Genomic DNA, 18612 nt, shown 5'->3' on the forward strand with positions numbered 1-18612 from the left:
TACAATACAAGCTAATCATGATAGGAACTTATTTTGAAAGTCATGCTAGAAAAAAAGTTGACTATACAAAGATGGAAACAATGCTGTCAATTATGTTTGTCACTTTTGCATTGTTCCAAATTTGTATTGACTCTCTTCCATGCAACACCAAAGATGAGGACCCTAAACGGCCAATAAACAACCAGACCACAATAACGAAACTCCAGTTGTCCTCTTAAGTCAAACAGGCTTCCTACATCTTTCCCCACTCTCCCAATCCAGTCCGCACTTCTGTCTGTCCGTGAGGTCATGGAATGCAGTATGAATGCCTAATGTTGAACTGGCCACAGCATTAAACAATAGCCTCTGTGTGCAAGGAAAGTACTAATGACCCAAAGGCCTGTGAACTTGCCACTGGAGAAAAAACTGATTTGTTTATCTCAAGGTCTTCAATTTACCATAAACTGTAAAAAAAAATTCTCAAAATCATAAACACTATCTCCAGTTTCACTTCATAAAAGTTCTATCATGAAAACTCAAGATTTTAGCATGGTTATTTATAAGACAATGTTAATGTATTTGGATTTGGTAGAATAGATGTGCTACACTGCTGCTGGTTTATTACTGCTTGCTACTGCCAATTCATATGCCAGTATGGTGCTGTGAGTATTTAAGACATACTGCTGCTGCGCAAATAGCATATATAATAACCCACAGTAGATCTATAAAGGTGGAGCTGGGGAGGTGAAGAGTTTCAGAGGAACTTGGCATTTGTATCTCAAACATTTGTAAGAAAATCCTAAGATCTTGTAATTTATTGTTGTTTTTTATTAAAGTGACATGTCTTGACTAAACAGCTTCTTCAGTGCTTTCCAGTGGCTGAAGAACACCACAACTTCTTCTGCTAGCAAATACAGAGTGAATTTAATACTTACATAGCAAGGGAGCTAGGCTTAACATTTAACCGATTCACAAGAATCGCCAGTTTCCACAACACCAAAACATACAACAAACAGCTATTTTTAATACCTTCCATAATCTTCAGAGACACTTTGAAAAAACTAAAACAAAACAAAAAACACAAACACAAATACACCAAATTAAAATGGAAAATAAAAAAGATACAGGGGTAAGAAAACTGTGCAAATATAACAAATGCCTGTGAGTTAATTCATAATCCTTCTAGACTTTCTACAAACTTCCAAGAAACTACACAAGGTACTCAAGTCTTCTTTTGTAAACATCAAGGCAGTTGCATCTCTAAGACCATGTGGCCTGGGATAAATGTGGCTTGTTGTCCCTATTTTCACCAAGTAAAATATCCAGTTTGTGGGCATCTCTCCCAAAACAAAGTTGAGTATAAACAGAAACTGCACAAAATTGCACAGCCTGTGAAAATAGCATCGCTCAACTGGTTTATTTTGTAAATCTAAGCCCTTGGTATTGTTTAGCCCTTAGGTAAGGTACAACCTTAGCAGTGCGTTCCTGCTATTGGGAAGGTAGATGGATCCCTGTGGACTACAGTGCTGTAGGGTGAAAGCTCCAGCTCGGTGGTGCCATCCTGATCGTTGTCATCACTGTTGGGCTCGGAGGACTTTGGTGGGCCGCACTCCTCAAAACAGCAGCAGCAGCAGTCCAGGAAGACTTTGCTGAAGGGTCGACAGAGCACCAGAAGCAGGATGGGCGTAACCGCGGACTTGCAGAACAGCATCATTTGACTCACCAGATGCAGGATATCCAGTGTACGACGTGGCACGCCTGAAGCCATGTACACTGATACGATGTTGCTGATGTTCTCCGGAATGATGCAAAAGCCATACAGGATAGCCAAAGCAACCACAATGCAGTTCATTTGGCTTTCCAGTTGAATCTGCTTGCGGTTGCCTCGGACACTGGTGCGCTCGGCTTTGCGGATTTTGCGTGCGGTCACCACAGAGCTGATGATGGTGAAGAGGGTGGGCAGGCAGAAGTAGCAGCCGAAGTACCACCACAGGCGAGCGCTGTTGTAGGTGAGTCCGAGCACGTAAAGTGTGTCTGGGAGAGCCGTGGAGATTCGGACTACGCAATGTTCACAAGGTATCACCTCCGGAGGCTCACGCTCCTCTTTCACCAGCTGCCGGATGAGGAGCTCGGGCAGGGCAAGGAGCAGAGCACCCAGCCAGATCACGGTTAGCTTGGCTGTAGTGGAGGTGCAGTTCTCGATCATCTCATAGTACATCTGGACATTGCTTGCGGCACGGAAACGGTCAATGCACAAAGCACAAAGAGTGAAGGTAGTTACTCCTAAAGATGCCACCTGCAAGGTAAAAGGGATGTGTGGTCATTATAAATAAACTTTTAGAAAATCCTTCCACTGAAAAACCTCAACAAAAATTAGATTAAGGAACATTCCAGGTTCTATTAACGTTCATTCCATGTTCTATTGGACAGTTCACCCAAAAAATTAAAGTTCTGTCATCATTCTCTCACCCTCAAGTTGTTCCAAACCTGTATGAGTTTCTATCTTCTGTTGAGCACTAAAGAATGTTTTGAAGAATGGTGGTAACCAAACAATTGACGGTAAGCATTGACTTCCTTTGGAAAAAAAAAAAAGGCCTACTATGGAAATCAATGGCTACCATTTGGTAATCAACATTCTTACTCATACAGGTTTGGAACAACTTGAGCTATGACAATTTTCCATTTTTGAGTGAACTACCCTATGCCTTTAAGCTTGATTGACAACACTTGTGGCATAAAAAAAGCAAAAATCTGGGTTAAGCCAAAAGAATACTTCGTTTGTGTATGTATACGCTAGCATATGCGTACATCTGAATGCCCAGCCTTTCAAAGGTGTATGCGAACACAGGCGGCCGACACATGCACCCTAGAGAGCTTCAACTTTGTCTAGCATCTGCTCTATTTTCTCCAGAATGTATGACCAATAAAATGTATTTTTACTCTTTTAAACCAAAGTTGCTTCTATCTCATAACCCCCTTACATAAACGTTGCCAATGCAGGCATCTGTTGTAGTTGCAGTCTCTGCTATGTTGTTGTTATTTCATCTCTTTAGTTTCGTTTTCTATTGTGAAACAGTGGCCTGGGCAACTGATTAGTGCAAAACCAATTCAATACGCATGTGTGACCAATATCACTGTAATTGGTTTCAAAAATCGGGACAGTGCGAGTACAGTATTGTGCATTCTATTCTGGTGACAAAATTTGTGTCATGCATATGTGTAAAAACTAAAGCATACTTTGGGCTTTACAGTGAGGCACTTACAACGGGAGTGAATCGGGCAAATTCGTAAACTTTTAAATACTAAATAGTATAGTCACGAGATATAAACAATATGTGCATTAACATGATTTTAATGTGAAAAAATTGTTTACTAGAGCATGGCACTAGCAACACCAAAGTCATGGGTTCGATTTCCAGGGAAAGCAAGAACTCATAAAATGTGTACCTTGAATGCAACGTAAGCCGTGTCTGCCAAATGCATAAATATAAATGACAGCTTAACACCTAAAATGTCAAGAACAAACATAAAGCTCAAATAATCAATGCAAGTTTTAAATAAAGGTTTTACCGGAATAATTAATGTAAGTGCTTTTATAAAAATATGAACATTTCTGCATTTGAATCCTCTAAAAAAAAACATTCAAGAACGAGGAACAAGTCCGAATTAATTAGTAATCAACATTAAGCCAAGGGCTGTCGATTGAGCATAATTTGTATTGAACTCCTAAACCCATGGAACGACAAAGAAATTGAATCCCACTAGATTGTGCATAAAAACCACAGCCTTTCCATTTAAGGCCATCGACTTCATTGTTAGGTTGAAACATAGTGATCAAGTTAGAGGGTTGTTCTGAATCTAGGGTGTAGGCGCTGGCGCTCTGTAGTGTGTCAGGAGATTAAAGCCACAACTATGGCACCAATCAGGTCAATTCCTCAGAAACACATGATACAATCTGAAAGCTGCCCCAGGGCAATACCACTATCTCTTTGTGTCTGCAGAGACACTCCCCCTTACTGAGGAAGACGAAACACAGCCAAGATGTCTGTCCTGACCTACACGTATACATTTGCACTGAACTCCTGTTGTCTACACACACTTTCACACATATAGCCTTTTTGTTAATTTAACAGCATTTTTCATTTTAAAATGTGTGAACAGCTCCCATTGTTAAAATGTCAACAAATCAGCTCTGGAAATTTGTTGGCTTAAAAGCGTTGCAAAAACAAACTTCAAGCTATATGTTTAATTAGTGGTTTGAAGTTGTACAATACATAGGGTGCTTTGATGCAAGTCTGTCAAGAGGCCGAATCACAAAGTAGTTGAAGCAAAAATCCAGAAATCTTACATTGTGTGAAATTGGACAGACACGGAATGGTGCAGCTTTTTACGTCAGTACGTGAACCCAGAAGGTTGATTGAAATAACACAATGCAAAATATTCTGCAATCTCAATGTTGCCACAAAAGGTGCAATAGGTGTAAATATCGTCTTTTACAGTCAGTTCCTCTTTTGGGTCAACAACTGTCTTGAAGGATGAACAGTTTGACAAAAATCTTACTAAGAAAGTTTGTTTAAGTCAATAGGTATATAGCAACTTGACTAATAACACTTATGGTTTAGTAGAACTGACATTTGAAGGAAAATGTAACACTTCCCTTGAGTACTCAGCTTTGTTACCAACAGACAATTGCTAAGTGTTTCTGGCATAAAGAAACACTTTTTGTGGCATTTCAGATTCAAACAACATCAAGTCGTATCATTTTTAATGCTGATACGGAATAAATGCCGACACAGATAAAATGACGAATGACGTGTGAATATCAGATGTGCTGCATTCACCTGAAATGGGAAACCAGCAACTTTACTACAGTTTAACCAGCTTCATGTGTGAAAGTGTGATTATCTTTGAGAACCTGCTAGAATAAAAGTCAAGCTCAATCCTGAAACCAGGCCCGGCCCACTCAATCATCAGTCTGACCCAAGAAAGTCCTAAGGTTCACCTTACACCATACAGCGGGACCTACTTAGGCTGCGTTAAAGCACAAGAGATGGAATGGCATGAAAACATTCAAGTATGTGATGTACAGTATGTGATCAAGCATGGTTCCATATTAACTTTTTTTATCCAAACTGACATCCTATATTACTAATACAGTATAGCCTATAGTTTTAGTATCAATACATCTTACCATTAACATACTCATTTTGAAATAGTAGGCATAATACCAAGAATATAACACATTTGAAACACAAACTGCATTTCAATCATCCATTAAAAGTGACCAACCGCAATTTTACCTCAATGTATGGAATGATTTTACAGGAGAATTCCCCAAGGAGCCAATCCTTAGTGAGTTCATGGAATATAACAAGTGGCAAGCAGAAAAAGAGGATGACAAAATCCCACAGGGCGAGGTTGGCCAGCAAGGAGTTTGAAATGCTTCTCATGTAGTAATTGTGGCACACTATGCACATGATTGCAACATTCCCAACAATTCCCACAGTGAAAATGAGGATGGAGATGCACATGACAGCATATGCACCGTACGATTCACCTGTCACAGGGCGAGGTTGGCCAGCAAGGAGTTTGAAATGCTTCTCATGTAGTAATTGTGGCACACTATGCACATGATTGCAACATTCCCAACAATTCCCACAGTGAAAATGAGGATGGAGATGCACATGACAGCATATGCACCGTACGATTCACCTGTCACAGGGTAAAACGGGTTCTTCACCCCTGGAGTCTTTGACCGTGTATTAAAGGGAATGAACGGGGTGAAGACTTCCTCAAAGTCCTCCACAGGTGAGGTGTCCCATTCAGGGATAGACGTGAACTCAGTGGGAAAGTCAGTAGGCTGGATCTGTGCTACAGGTTTAGGCAATGACTCCACGCGTTCAAGTTCATTATCTTGAGATTTGATGGTTGGATTCCTGTCAGGCTCATCGTTAACGACCGTAACTCTATCCTGTCGACGAAAACGCCTTTTAACGCTAATTTCGCCGTGTGTTTCCTTCAGAAATGATTTTGTTTTGTTATATTTGTCCATTTGATCATTTATTTCGTACTTTTGCCTAGAAGATGCTCTCACCGTTGTGTTATCGCTCCCATTCACCGGCATTAAGTTTATAGTAGTCCTGCTCGATGAAAGCACATCTTTAGGCTCCTTACCCGTTTCATAACTGATCTTATTTAAAGTTACACGTCGTTCACGGCTGTCTGTATTGATTTCACGCACTTTATAGGATGAAACGATTTTTGACGTTAAATCTGCCGTGTTATTGCTACGCGCGAGAACTACTGAGAGTTCACAACAAACGAGCAAACAAAAGACAGTTAAAAATTGCATTTCCATTGCGTATATCCCTCAAAAATATCCAAATCGGACAATTCCAGTATTTTTAAGGCAAAGTTGTAGGGCAAACATCAAGCTTCGTTCCGTTCGCTGGTCTCTCGTTTAGATAAGCATCTCCAGTTTCCATTTTTAAATCCCAGGAGCGATATTATAACAGCAGAACTGTGTGGAAAAAAATAAAAATAAATACTTGGTCAAACAGGTGATTAACCAAACAATTAAAGACTAATTGAAGCCCTGGAACCTCTGAAATATTTCCTAGCGATTCGTATGAGGAACAATATACACGCCAAGGCCAAGAGCATCCAGCATCTCGATAAAGTGAAAGTCCTTGAGTGCCGGTCATGGGCTCCTGGTGCAGCTCCGCGATATGAAGCTCTGTCAGGGAGGCGCCGCTTTCACAGATGCAATACAGTGAATGCGCCACCTAGCGGACTGAAACAGAACTGCAGTGTGTTTCCAGCAACAACCCCCTGCTGTCGATGCTCAGTTATCTTCACTTGGCTTGTTAAATAATGACACATACATGTCTAAGCAAACCAAGCAGAAAAGAGTTTTTCTATATACTCTATACAGAACTAGCCCATTACTTTTCAAGTTTCTAACTGGGAATTCTGCAGAAAAGACTGACCAGATGTATTAAAGATGTTTTATTTTACAATATGAATTTATGGATTGCGTTTGATCATAATGTATTTACATTTCTTAACACAAAATATTCCTGGCAAACCCTTTTTTCTTGTTCATCGTCAAACAGGGGATTAACCAAACAATTAAAGACTAATTGAAGCCCTGGAACCTCTGAAATATTTCCTAGCGATTCGTATGAGGAACAATATACACGCCAAGGCCAAGAGCATCCAGCATCTCGATAAAGTGAAAGTCCTTGAGTGCCGGTCATGGGCTCCTGGTGCAGCTCCGCGATATGAAGCTCTGTCAGGGAGGCGCCGCTTTCACAGATGCAATACAGTGAATGCGCCACCTAGCGGACTGAAACAGAACTGCAGTGTGTTTCCAGCAACAACCCCCTGCTGTCGATGCTCAGTTATCTTCACTTGGCTTGTTAAATAATGACACATACATGTCTAAGCAAACCAAGCAGAAAAGAGTTTTTCTATATACTCTATACAGAACTAGCCCATTACTTTTCAAGTTTCTAACTGGGAATTCTGCAGAAAAGACTGAACAGATGTATTAAAAATGTTTTATTTTACAATATGAATTTATGGATTGCGTTTGATCATAATGTATTTACATTTCTTAACACAAAATATTCCTGGCCCTTTTTTCTTGTTCATCACAGGTGGTCATGTATGATTTCTTTACTTTTAATCAAAATGTCCATAACTTCTCTATTCTTCTTTAATTTCGGTGTTAGTGATCTGATAGCAAACTCTATTTCTGTCGTTGTCCTTTACAGTGTAGACAGAGACACAAAGATCCAGCCATGGACGCTCCTCTACAAAGACAGTACAGAGAAAAAAACAACATTATCGTACGCTAAATGTAGGAATTTCGAGAAAATATTCATAGGAAATGAAATCTTTACCCAAACTGCTGTCTGGTGGTTGAATTGTGTCCATGATGGTCTGAATCTTGTCCTGCAAATCCTGACTGCCTGAAGCATCTACAGCAGAAACATGGAAGAACCTCTCCTGTAAAGAATGAGACAATCACTCAAACCTATTTCTGAATTAAAAAAACAGCGCCCTCTGCATGCAGCATTTCTACTCTTTTTGCAAGATTTTAACTTCAAATGTTTTTGCTTTTAGAAATAATAATAATAGCAGTTCTTCTGAAAACGCATCCTGTTTTGCAGTACAACAAAAAATCTATATTCACAATGTTTACACGCAACATAAATATCTGTAATTAACTTAGAAATGTAATCAAATGGCATTGCTATATGTACACTCACAGCGTTTTCCCACAGCAGAGCCTCTAATGTGTCGGTCTGGTCCTCCAGTTCAAACTGGATTAACAATCTGTACTGCATTAGCTGAACTCCCAGAGCTGTGTGACAGAGACACCGATGAACTGTCTAAATATACAGTCATACATTTTCAAGAGTGGCTGAAGTGTCCACATTTTTTTTAGGCCAACTGGGACATCACATGAGATAAAAGAAAACAACAACAACAACAACAACAACAAAAAAAGTTAAAATTACAGTTATGCCTGGGTCAGCTTTTTTGAAAATACACCTGCAAAAAAATACAGTGCGTCTATTTACACTAACTCCGCCCACCAACGTCTGATTGGACTAGTCAAGACTACAAAAGACAGCTCTAGTGGCGTCGATGGTAAAGTGCATACCGTAGTGTTTTTGACACGATCGCCCCGGGTGCGAACCCGCCTTTTGCCAAACTTTTTTCCCTCCCTTTTCAAACCTCATATCACATTGGAAAGGCATTTATTTTCAATAAAAATAAAGGAAATAATCAAGAAGTTGAAAATGAAGTATTGGGTAGGGTTAGGGTAGGTGTAGGGACGGCTTTATTGTCCCAATAAGGTGGCATTCATTTAATAATATGAATTAATAACAGTTTTCTATTTGAATACATTTTAAAACGTAATTTATTTCTGTGATGCAAAGCTGAATTTTCTCCAGTCTTCAGTGTCACATGATCCTTCAGAAATCATTCAAATATGCTGATCTGGCGCTCAAAAACATTTATTATTATCAATGTTGAAAACAGTTGAGCTGCTTAATATTTTTGTGGACATTTTTTTCAGGATTATTTCATGAATATGAAATACAGAATTTATTTGAAATAGAAATCTTTTGTAACATTATAAATGTCCTTAATACATCATTGCTGAATAGATAAATAAATACTGAAAAAAAACCATAAATAAATAGTTTAGTTTATTTGTTTACAGGGGCAATGCACATGGCTGTAAATGTGCCAGAATTAGCCAAAGAGGCTATTTTTCATCTGTAGACCCTTGATAGATTGTTTAAAAAAAAAAGTCACCCTAAAAACAAAACAGAGCATCTTTGACACATATTACAACCAACAAAGAAGAGAATGCTAAAAAATACAAATACATAATTGCACATAAAAATCGAAGTAAAACACAATAAGTTATCAAAACAAAATAAAATATAAGGAAAAAGAGAGAGAGAGAGAGCGGTAGCGACAGGAGAAAGCTAATAACCAAGAGCAATTAGTACAGAGAAGTCTAAAATTAAGAATACAATACTAATGTTGACAGTCCTGAGGTTTCAGCAACCATTTTTTAATACGAAATTGAAAAGAACCATATGTATCCAGTCTTCTAATTATTTATGGAATTGAGTTCCAGTCCCTTGCAGCTTTGACTGAGAATATAGACTTACTAAATTGACATTTTCTGAGTGGAATAATACAGTCCCCTTTACCCACCCCTTGTGGACTGATGAGCAGTTGTTCTAATATTCACAAACTGTTTTAACGGTGAAGTACTATACTATGTATAGTCTTAAACATTAGACAAATATCTACATATTTGATCAGGTTATCCCAGCTTAGCGAATACATTTTTTTTAGTATTGAGCAATGATGAAACTGAACTGATTTCTTACCAAGAGTTTTTGGTGATTGTTATACAAAGACTCAGAGTAGTTTCAGAGTAGTTATACTAGCTTGCGACCAAGTTGTTAAACAATAAGTGATATGAGAAATAATCATAGAATGCACATACATCAAAGCGGCCTCTGATGACATATAATCACAAATAAATCTAAAGTTTAACAGACTAAATTTGACCCGGTTACAGACCTTTTTAACACGAGCCTTAACTGAAAGTCTGGAATCAATCACAACACAGAGGTACTTATATTCAAATACTACTTGTAGCCTTTCCCCTGATACAAAAACATCTGGCACTACACTTGAACTATTAGTTTTGGTAAAAAAACATACACACTGTTTTAGAGATGTTTAACTGTAAACAGCATTGTTCTAGCCAAGTTGTGACATGAGCCAAGGATTCTGTAAGTTCATTTGCAACTTGTGACACACTGCTTCTGTGTATATAAATAACTGTCGTCCGCATACATTTGGATGTTAGTGTTGGGACAGACGGATGGAAGATCATTGATATACAACGTGAAAAGCAATGGACCCAAAATAGATCCTTGGGGAACACCTGTGGATATACTTATGGGAGCTGACTTATAATTCTGTATTCTGACATACTGTGTGCGACCTGACAAATATGACTCAATCTATCTTGAAGTCTCTTGAGAAAAATTAAAACCTAATAATTTAGACAAGAATTTTGTGGTTTACGGTGTCAAAAGCCTTCCTGAGGTCAAGAAACACCACTCCAACAACCCCTCCTTTGTCTAATAGAGACTTAACTTTTTCAGTGAAGTAACAGTTTGCCATCTCAGTTGAATAGTTTGCTCTGAAGCCAAACTGCATTGAATGTAAAGCAAATGAACCGGTATTTAAATAATTAGTGATTTGTGCAGCCATCAATTTCTCTGCAACCTTTGAGACAATAGGTAAAATACTAATAGGTCTGTAATTACTAGCAGAATGAACATCTCCACTTTTGAATATAGGCACAATAACAGATGACTTCCAAGCCAATGGGAACATCCCCTGAGAAACTGAAACTGACAATAAATAATAAAAACTTACTGATAACACATTTTTGAATGCTAGTGTAAATGTAAAAAGGAAAAGGCTTATTTATTAGGATTGTGATATACAAAGTTAAAAAAATTATTCTTTTGCAATTTTATTGCACTAAACAACCACCAGGTGGCAAACAGAACATACAGCAAATCTAGAACAATAAATTTGAAGCTCAAGTCTGCTCCTCAAGAGTGAAACACCAAATATAATGCTATTCCAGGAACTTCTTTTCCAAGTTCAAAATGTCCATGAACCAGTACACATCACCAAAAAAAAAAAAAATTAACAAATTTAAAAACAATTAAATGTATTTTTAAAAAATATTTATTTTCTGAATTTTTTTACTTTATTAATATAGGACAGTGTAGAAGTGGCAGGAAGTGAAGTGGGGGAGAGAGCGAGGAAGGATCAGGAAAGGTCCCGAGCCAGGATTCAAACTCGGGACACCCATAGTGTAACGGCACTACATGTCAGTGCACTGCCCGTAAGGCTATCGGCACCGACAGTGATTTATATCTTAAAATAATAAATTACAATGGTACAATTATGTATTAAACAGGTATACAATAACCAATATTACAAAACTTCAAAATAAGACAAAATGAGAGCCAAGAGTGGGTTGTGTAAAGTGTCAGACTCACATTGTTTTGCAGTTGGAGCAGAAGAGTTTCAGGCACTGGTATAACTGCTGAGGATTGTACTTCTTCACCCGGGCTCGGACGTGGCACAACAGCGGCGACGTGGAGCGCTTCACCCGGGCGAGTGTGAGCCTTCGCATGTTGTGCTCACACGTCCGCACTGAACAATCATTATAGACATATCAGCATTTACATTAGAGTTTGTCAGAGCTGTGGCTTAGTGGTTTGCATGTGCACATTTCCAATGCCGTTTCTCCAAATATTAATCCAATATTGTGGATTTACTTTTAATTTTTACTGTAGAGTAAGACGTGACTGGTTTTTACCTGTATAAGAAGGTCCTGTATCTGCTTCTGCATCTGGAATGACAACAACATTATTTAATCATTCAAGCTGTTTACCTTTTTATTCATCCGTTTCAGAAAAGGCTTTGAGAAGATCTTAAACTTGGTAATATATATCTATACCTGTTTCATCATCATTTGGCAAGACTAGAAGGAAACATAAGCATATACAGATGAGGGCGAGCTGAGCATGACACAAAATTGGACAGAAATTGGAAAACAAAAGAGGCGCCACCAACCTACAGCCTCTGGCGGCGTGTACCAAATCTCCAGTAACGTGCCATCGTTCACTTCATCATACTCATCCAGGTCCACATGTTTCTCTAGCACACTGAATAAGGATCAGTATAGAGAGAGAGAGAGAGAATGAGAGCAAGCGAGAAACAAGAGAGACACACGATCACATAAATGTCAGATAGACAGCTAAGGGGCCACAGAAGTAATTTTTTTAATGGAAATGATTTTGACTTACAGGGCGTCTCAATTATATTGCCATCATAATGCTCATGACTTCAGCAAATTCCTATATGTGCCGACTGTATATATTATATTATATTACACACACACACAAACACACACACACTACTGTTCAAAAGTTTATCAGTATGAAAAGAAATGAATACCTTTATTCAGCAAGATGCATTCAATTAGTCAAAAGTGACGGTAAATACATTAGACTGATTTCTGAAGGGTCATGTCACACAGAAGACTGGAATAATGAATAATTACGTATGGAACGTGATGCTGAAAATTCAACTTTGATCACAGGAATAAATTACATTTTAAAATGAATGCCATCTTGATGAGCATAAGAGGCTTCTTTTAAAACAGAGAAAAAAAATCTTACCAAACCCAAACTTTTGAATGGTAGTGTTTGTGTGTGTTTGTGTGTACATACACACTCTACTGTTCAAAATGACAATGAGATTTATACAGCGATATATACATGCTGAGTCCAAACATCTGAGTACACATTGGGGATTTAAAATCTAATTAAGATTATAAAACATTTTTTTAAAACGAAGTAACATTAATGACATAACATTTTAAGATTCCGACAAAATATTTGGCAATGGAAAGAAAATGCAAAACAGAGATTGTGGTCTCTAGTCTCACCTCTTGAAGGACTGTAGAGCAGGGCTCTCTGCAGGAAGGCTGCGTAAACCTCGTCCATATGACGTCCCCCCATGGAGGTGGAAACTGAGGTGTTCAAGCTGATCTGGCAGCTGGTCCGGGGCTCTCTGAAGGAGCGCATGGAGATTGTAGAAACACAGGAACGTGCCTGGCTGAACGCAAACACAAACAGAAGGAAGGATGTTTTCATTACAACATTAGCTTTTTCAATTCTAAAAACTGATGAACCTAGAAATTGCAGTTCAAGTTGCCTTGAAGAACTGTTTTTAGTAGGCCTTCAAGTCCAAACTGCTCATTTCACAACAGGATTTAAGGCAGAACTTTAACAATATAACTGCAAAACATTTTCCAAAAATGGTTTCTTCTTAGCCATTCAGACATAGTAATGCATCCATGTTTTGGATTATTGTCTAGCATCAACCAATTACACTTAATCCCGAGTACAGATATTCGGACATTCTCCTTCAGAATAGTCTATAGTATACAGCAGAACTCATGCCTGTCAAGAACCTCAGAAATGGCTTTGCAACCCTCTCCAAATTGATATATCTCAACTTTCCCCTCAGCTGTTCTGGGAAATTCCTTTAATACAGCATTATGTACCTGTACCTATAAAATGGCAATTTAACACAAAATATTAGGCCTGTCTGTGTTCAGTCTCCTAAAACTAATTACCAACTAAATGTAACCATTTTCTTTGTTTCAAGCCTAAGGGGGGCAATTACTTTCACATGGGTTTTTCCAATTACATAAATGAAATAACGTTTGACTATCAAAACTATACTTTGTGCTTTTTTTAGGCTGAAATGTCATTTGAAGATATGAAACCATTCAGACAGAAATATGCAATTAAAGAGGGAATCAGGACTGAGCAAATATATATTTTTCAGTAATATATGAAATAATATAAAAATAAATGTAACTAAATATAAAAAATAAAACAAGATAAAAAAAAATAACACACTACTCTAGAGTTATTCTATTGTCTTTTACATTAATAAATATACACAAGCGTTCAATTATCAGTACAGTAGGGGGAGCTACGGCATCAGAGTTGAGCAACATTACAGTAAGATGGTAAAAAAATACATGCTGGTCCCTCAAGATCACTAGAAGGAACATGAAGACAGCGAAATCACTTAATGAACTCTTGTGCAACAATAGATGCATGATTGTCTTCATATTATGGTCTTTAACGAGTCAAGAAGATGCCACAAATAATCCATATTACTGTATGACATCAGCTAAAAAAGAAGCTTGGTTTAGTGCAGATCAAGTTATTTTAACAAAATAGCTTTACAAAAATGTATTACAAAAGACATTTTTTCCACAATGTGTGTACTACAAAGGTACAAAGGGTAAAATTTCATGTGGACTTTGACCTGTAATTTTCCTTTAGAAGCATTACTATCTATTATTGTATTGTATCTATTATTGTATTATTTCTCCAGTCCAGGCTGAGGAATATGGGCTCCCAAGCCTCTAAAAAACAGACTAGCTGTGCAGATTTCTGAAAGAGTCTGTAACTCTGCAGCTATTCTCTCTCCGCTTGCTTCTCTTTTCAAAGACACGCTGCGTTTTGTCAGCAAATACTGTGCTTAAGACAGACCCTCCATCGCCTGACAGCCGACAATTCCTGAAGTGCCCCACCACATGCTTGCACAAGTCATATTTAATAAGAGTGCTAAGAATATCAGTTTCTTTTTTTAAGTGTGTGTGGAATAATTTTAGATTTGAGGACTTTTTTTATTATTATTATTTCAGATCAGTATGAGAATGACTGATTTAATTCAAAATAGGGATGGGTCATCATTACAGTCAGATTAGATTTTTATTTATTTATTTTTCCAAGCAGAATGCATGCTGACAGAATTGTTAGACAGTTAAAACTAGGGATACACTAATAGTAAAATTCTGGGCAATACTAATAATTATTTTAATGTTTTGGCCGATAACTGATAAATGGTTGAAGTAAAATGTAAAAATATTTCTATAAATAAAAACCCCCCAAAACTCTTAAAACTAAAAATCATCTATTTTAATTGTTACACATGAATATGCGTCACAACACTATAATATACAATATGAAACATTTATATTTTTATATTTACTAAAGATTAAATAGTGTTATTAAATTACTAGTGTTTTTAAAGATGAACTCTAAATGACTGTTTAATGACAGCAAAGCTGATCTAAATATAAAAATATGATAAATGAGCATGCATACTCATAAAAAATAAAAAAATAAAAAAAGTTCCAAAAGGGAGTTTTTGCAACAATGCCATATAAAAAGCATCTTTGGTTCCCCAAAGGGCCTTTCTGTGAACAGTTCTTAAAATAATTTTTTTTCTCTTACCCTAAAGAACAGTTTAATAATCTAAAATATATTTTTTTAACGCTATAAAGAAATGTTTAATGGAAAGATTTCATGAATACCTAAAGATTCTTCATGGAATCATCAATGCCAATAAAACAAGATTATTTTTAAGAGCCCAGGCCGATTCATTAAATTTGCATACTGTATACACTTAGTCTCAGTCGATTGCAGAACAAATGTCCTATGAAGCCAACAAAACAAATAAAAAAAGTCATGATATTTCATTCACATCCTCTTACACGCACACACATTCTCAGTGGATAAGTGTCATATGCTGGCTGTCTGAAGCGATTACAGGCAGGGGCCGTCTGGGTGTTAAATTAACCCAGGTGCTTGATTTCTCTCTCACTATGAATAATTGATAGTCACATGTGTATAGAGGCAGGATGTCACAGTATACTGCATCAGCTCTAGCCGTGCTGCAGGTGCTCATGCATTTAGGATGCTTTAAGTAGATCGGACACCCTTTGCTTGAAATCCGATCACAAATGGTCAGAGAAGCCACATTTGAGATTCATATTACTACCAGGTATAAACAGCAACTCGTTATGGGATCAAACAAAATGCATCTTAACACTATAGACAGAGGTGGGTGTTATACCAGTAGACAAGATTAACTGGTAGACATTTGTCCACCGGTAGAGATTTTGGACTAACGTCTCTATTGCGGTTATTACATGCTCACGTGACGTTGCTTTGCTACGTGGTCACAAAAACATAGTTTGCATGCATTTTTAAGCATTGCGGATTAAAAACCATTGAAACGCAGTCAACAGTGAAAGAGAACTAATTTCGTACATGAAAACGATGCTCATAGAGCGCTGAAGTTATTTTTGCCACTTTATAGGCCTTGAACAGTTAAATATACACACTTGTATGTGTCAAAATGTCCGTCTTTGCAAGTATCCTTGTAAACACAGTAATTTAGGTCTTCAGTGAAAGCAAACAGCTGAGAAAGAAAACACGTGTGTAAAAGTCTATTGGATCTGAGCAGGTCTTAAAGTGACAGCAGTCTAATATTCCTGCTGTCTGTCATTCATGTTAATCAGACAACAAAAGAGAGAAAATCTCTTCACTGCTCTTGACTAAATCACTTTTGTAACTTGAATAAGAATAAATATATATTTAATTTACACAGTGAAGAATATGCAGTGTTTTTATACATTTGATTACTTTATACAATGTATGTAACATTTCTTATTTATTTGTTCTAATGTAGTTACTTGTCCTATTACATGTAATTAGTTTTTTATTCTTATTTAATCACTGACTGTTTACGTGTCCTCAGTGAGCTTGACTTTTTAAATTTTTTTTTAATTTAGGCTAGTTTGGTTTTTTGTGACATTGACACAAAATGGTCCCGTGGCTCTGGTCCCTCCTTCAGTTTAATTTATTCAACTGTTGTATCATTCTTAGAAATGTAATAGCTCACCTCTCCTCAACAAGCCACACGATTAGAGGTATCATACTTGCTGTAGCTCAAATGGTTTAAGACAAGTGATGCCCTGAATTTTAATACTCAGGATTAGGAAGTTCAAAAATCCTTAAGTAAAAGTGATTCTTGTCCTCCATATTGTACACATGCAGCGTCTGGCACTACTTTAATCTCTATTATTATTGCATGAGGCATCCGTTCCCCAGTTTATAAGCGAGATGACACAAGTGCATTTGGCAACTGGCCTGGGACTCAGATGATGCAAATAGCACAAAAAGCATGCAACAGAGACAATTTTACAAGACAGACAAGGAAAACCAAGAGGTGAAAGAGTTGGTGTTTCCTCTATGTTCTCTGAGATTCCTCAAGAGATCCCCCCCCCCAACAACAGCAGCAACACTAACACTGACTAAAATAGGCCTTTAAACTTGATGCCACAAAGAATGATGAACAAAATGAAGTCAAAATAGCACAAATTTATTATCATTGAAGTGATACTTCCCTGCTGATTTGTAATAAAACTGAATAATATATGTCTCCTTCGATGTGTGCCACACTACACCTATAGGGTGAGTGATATATGATGCAAGTTGAAGTCAAGAAAGTGTGTGCAGACCCCACAATGAAGGCCCTTGTCCACCGTGACAGCCGTATTGATTTGGCCTTCTCTCTCCTCTCTCATAAAGCTATCTCTCTCAGACCACTTAATCCTAATGGCTGGCTTTATTCGCCTTTTCTCCCTCCTCAACACTGAGCTCAAGCAATTTCACACAATATTAGAGACGATACGGCCCAGGATATTGATAATGGTGGGGAAATATTCTGACTCAATGCAATCTTTAGTGGATAAATTGCATTTCTGATCACTGGGTATTACGCTACCATATAAAAACAGCAATTTCCTTAAACTTTTTTTGTTATCAGTGCATTTTACTGATAATTTGATTATTGAACACCCTACTAATGCACTGTCTCTCAATTTCCAAACAACCTGTTGGATGCTTTGCATCTTGTTCAGACATGTCTAAACCAGCGGTTCCTTGCAAGAATAAACTGCAAAGTGGAGGCCAAGTGTCCAAAGTCTGGCTCTGTTAGACAAGGGGTGATCTACTGGGTAAAGATCTAGTCTGGCAAATGTTGCACATTCACACTAGCCAATTCACGCCGCACCGACAGACACAGACAAACGGCAACAGACAAATTTGTCTGGTTTTGTCGGATCAGTGTGTTATCCCTGTTGGCATCTACTGCCAGTGGGTCGGCATTTATTGAACATGTTGAATCGGTGTTTGTCGGGTCTTGGAATGTCTAGGTGAGATATAATGTAATCTGGTGACCGTCGGAGTTGGTCTGTGTTTGTCGTGTGGTGTGAATGGGCTTTTAAACCCCATAAGGGCTGAACTGTGTAGTCATTGTGCTCTCAAGCGAAGCACCCAAAGAGCAAAGACAGACGTAATATGGTGCCGCTCCATGATGACACCATTTTTTGTAGTCATATAGGCACTATGCAAAACAACTCATTAGCCACTTTTCCACTGTCGGGCCAAAAGCGAACTTGCTAATGCAAAATGCATGCCAGGGACAGTCGCGTTTCCACTGTCACTTCCGGGACTTGATCAGGCCTCGTTGGGACTTCCTCGGGGCCAACAGACAGGGTATTTTTATTAATTTTTTTGGCCCAAATAAGCTGTTTTAAAGTTAAGGGTATGAGGCAGA

General features: G+C 37.8%; 2 protein-coding genes across 2 annotated transcripts in view; both read right to left on the minus strand.

Moving 5' to 3' along the window:
• Positions 1–1070: 1070 nt before the first annotated feature.
• Positions 1071–6689, minus strand: gpr37a (G protein-coupled receptor 37a). The gene is made up of 3 exons (XM_016290276.1): positions 5692–6689; positions 5280–5536; positions 1071–2275 (listed from the first exon to the last, which is right to left on the minus strand). Exons 1-3 carry the CDS (start codon positions 6335–6337, stop codon positions 1451–1453), a joined length of 1728 nt encoding a protein of 575 aa, XP_016145762.1. The 5' UTR covers positions 6338–6689; the 3' UTR covers positions 1071–1450.
• Positions 6690–7573: 884 nt separating this feature from the next.
• Positions 7574–18612, minus strand: part of pot1 (protection of telomeres 1 homolog) — a 38041-nt gene continuing 27002 nt past the window's right edge. Inside the window, exons 11-19 of the mRNA XM_016290326.1 lie at positions 13067–13236; positions 12190–12281; positions 12074–12097; positions 11933–11965; positions 11610–11766; positions 10102–10129; positions 8256–8378; positions 7887–7992; positions 7574–7796 (exon numbers count right to left, since the gene is read on the minus strand). Of these exons, the coding sequence (XP_016145812.1) occupies positions 7690–7796; positions 7887–7992; positions 8256–8378; positions 10102–10129; positions 11610–11766; positions 11933–11965; positions 12074–12097; positions 12190–12281; positions 13067–13236 (840 nt within the window). The 3' untranslated portion in view covers positions 7574–7689. The remainder of the gene's footprint in view (positions 7797–7886; positions 7993–8255; positions 8379–10101; positions 10130–11609; positions 11767–11932; positions 11966–12073; positions 12098–12189; positions 12282–13066; positions 13237–18612) is intronic.

Source organism: Sinocyclocheilus grahami, unplaced genomic scaffold, assembly GCF_001515645.1.
Source record: "Sinocyclocheilus grahami isolate Dianchi unplaced genomic scaffold, SAMN03320097.WGS_v1.1 scaffold257.1, whole genome shotgun sequence".
NCBI lineage: Eukaryota > Metazoa > Chordata > Actinopteri > Cypriniformes > Cyprinidae > Sinocyclocheilus > Sinocyclocheilus grahami.

Excerpts from the sequence above, each read along its gene's own strand:
- gpr37a (XM_016290276.1), bottom strand. The coding sequence starts at position 6,337 with ATGGAAATGCAATTTTTAACTGTCTTTTGTTTGCTCGTTTGTTGTGAA. Across the intron at positions 5,537-5,691 it reads CCCGTTTTACCCTGTGACAG|GTGAATCGTACGGTGCATAT; the intron begins GTGAATCGTACG and ends GCCCTGTGACAG. Across the intron at positions 2,276-5,279 it reads AAATCATTCCATACATTGAG|GTGGCATCTTTAGGAGTAAC; the intron begins GTAAAATTGCGG and ends TTTACCTTGCAG.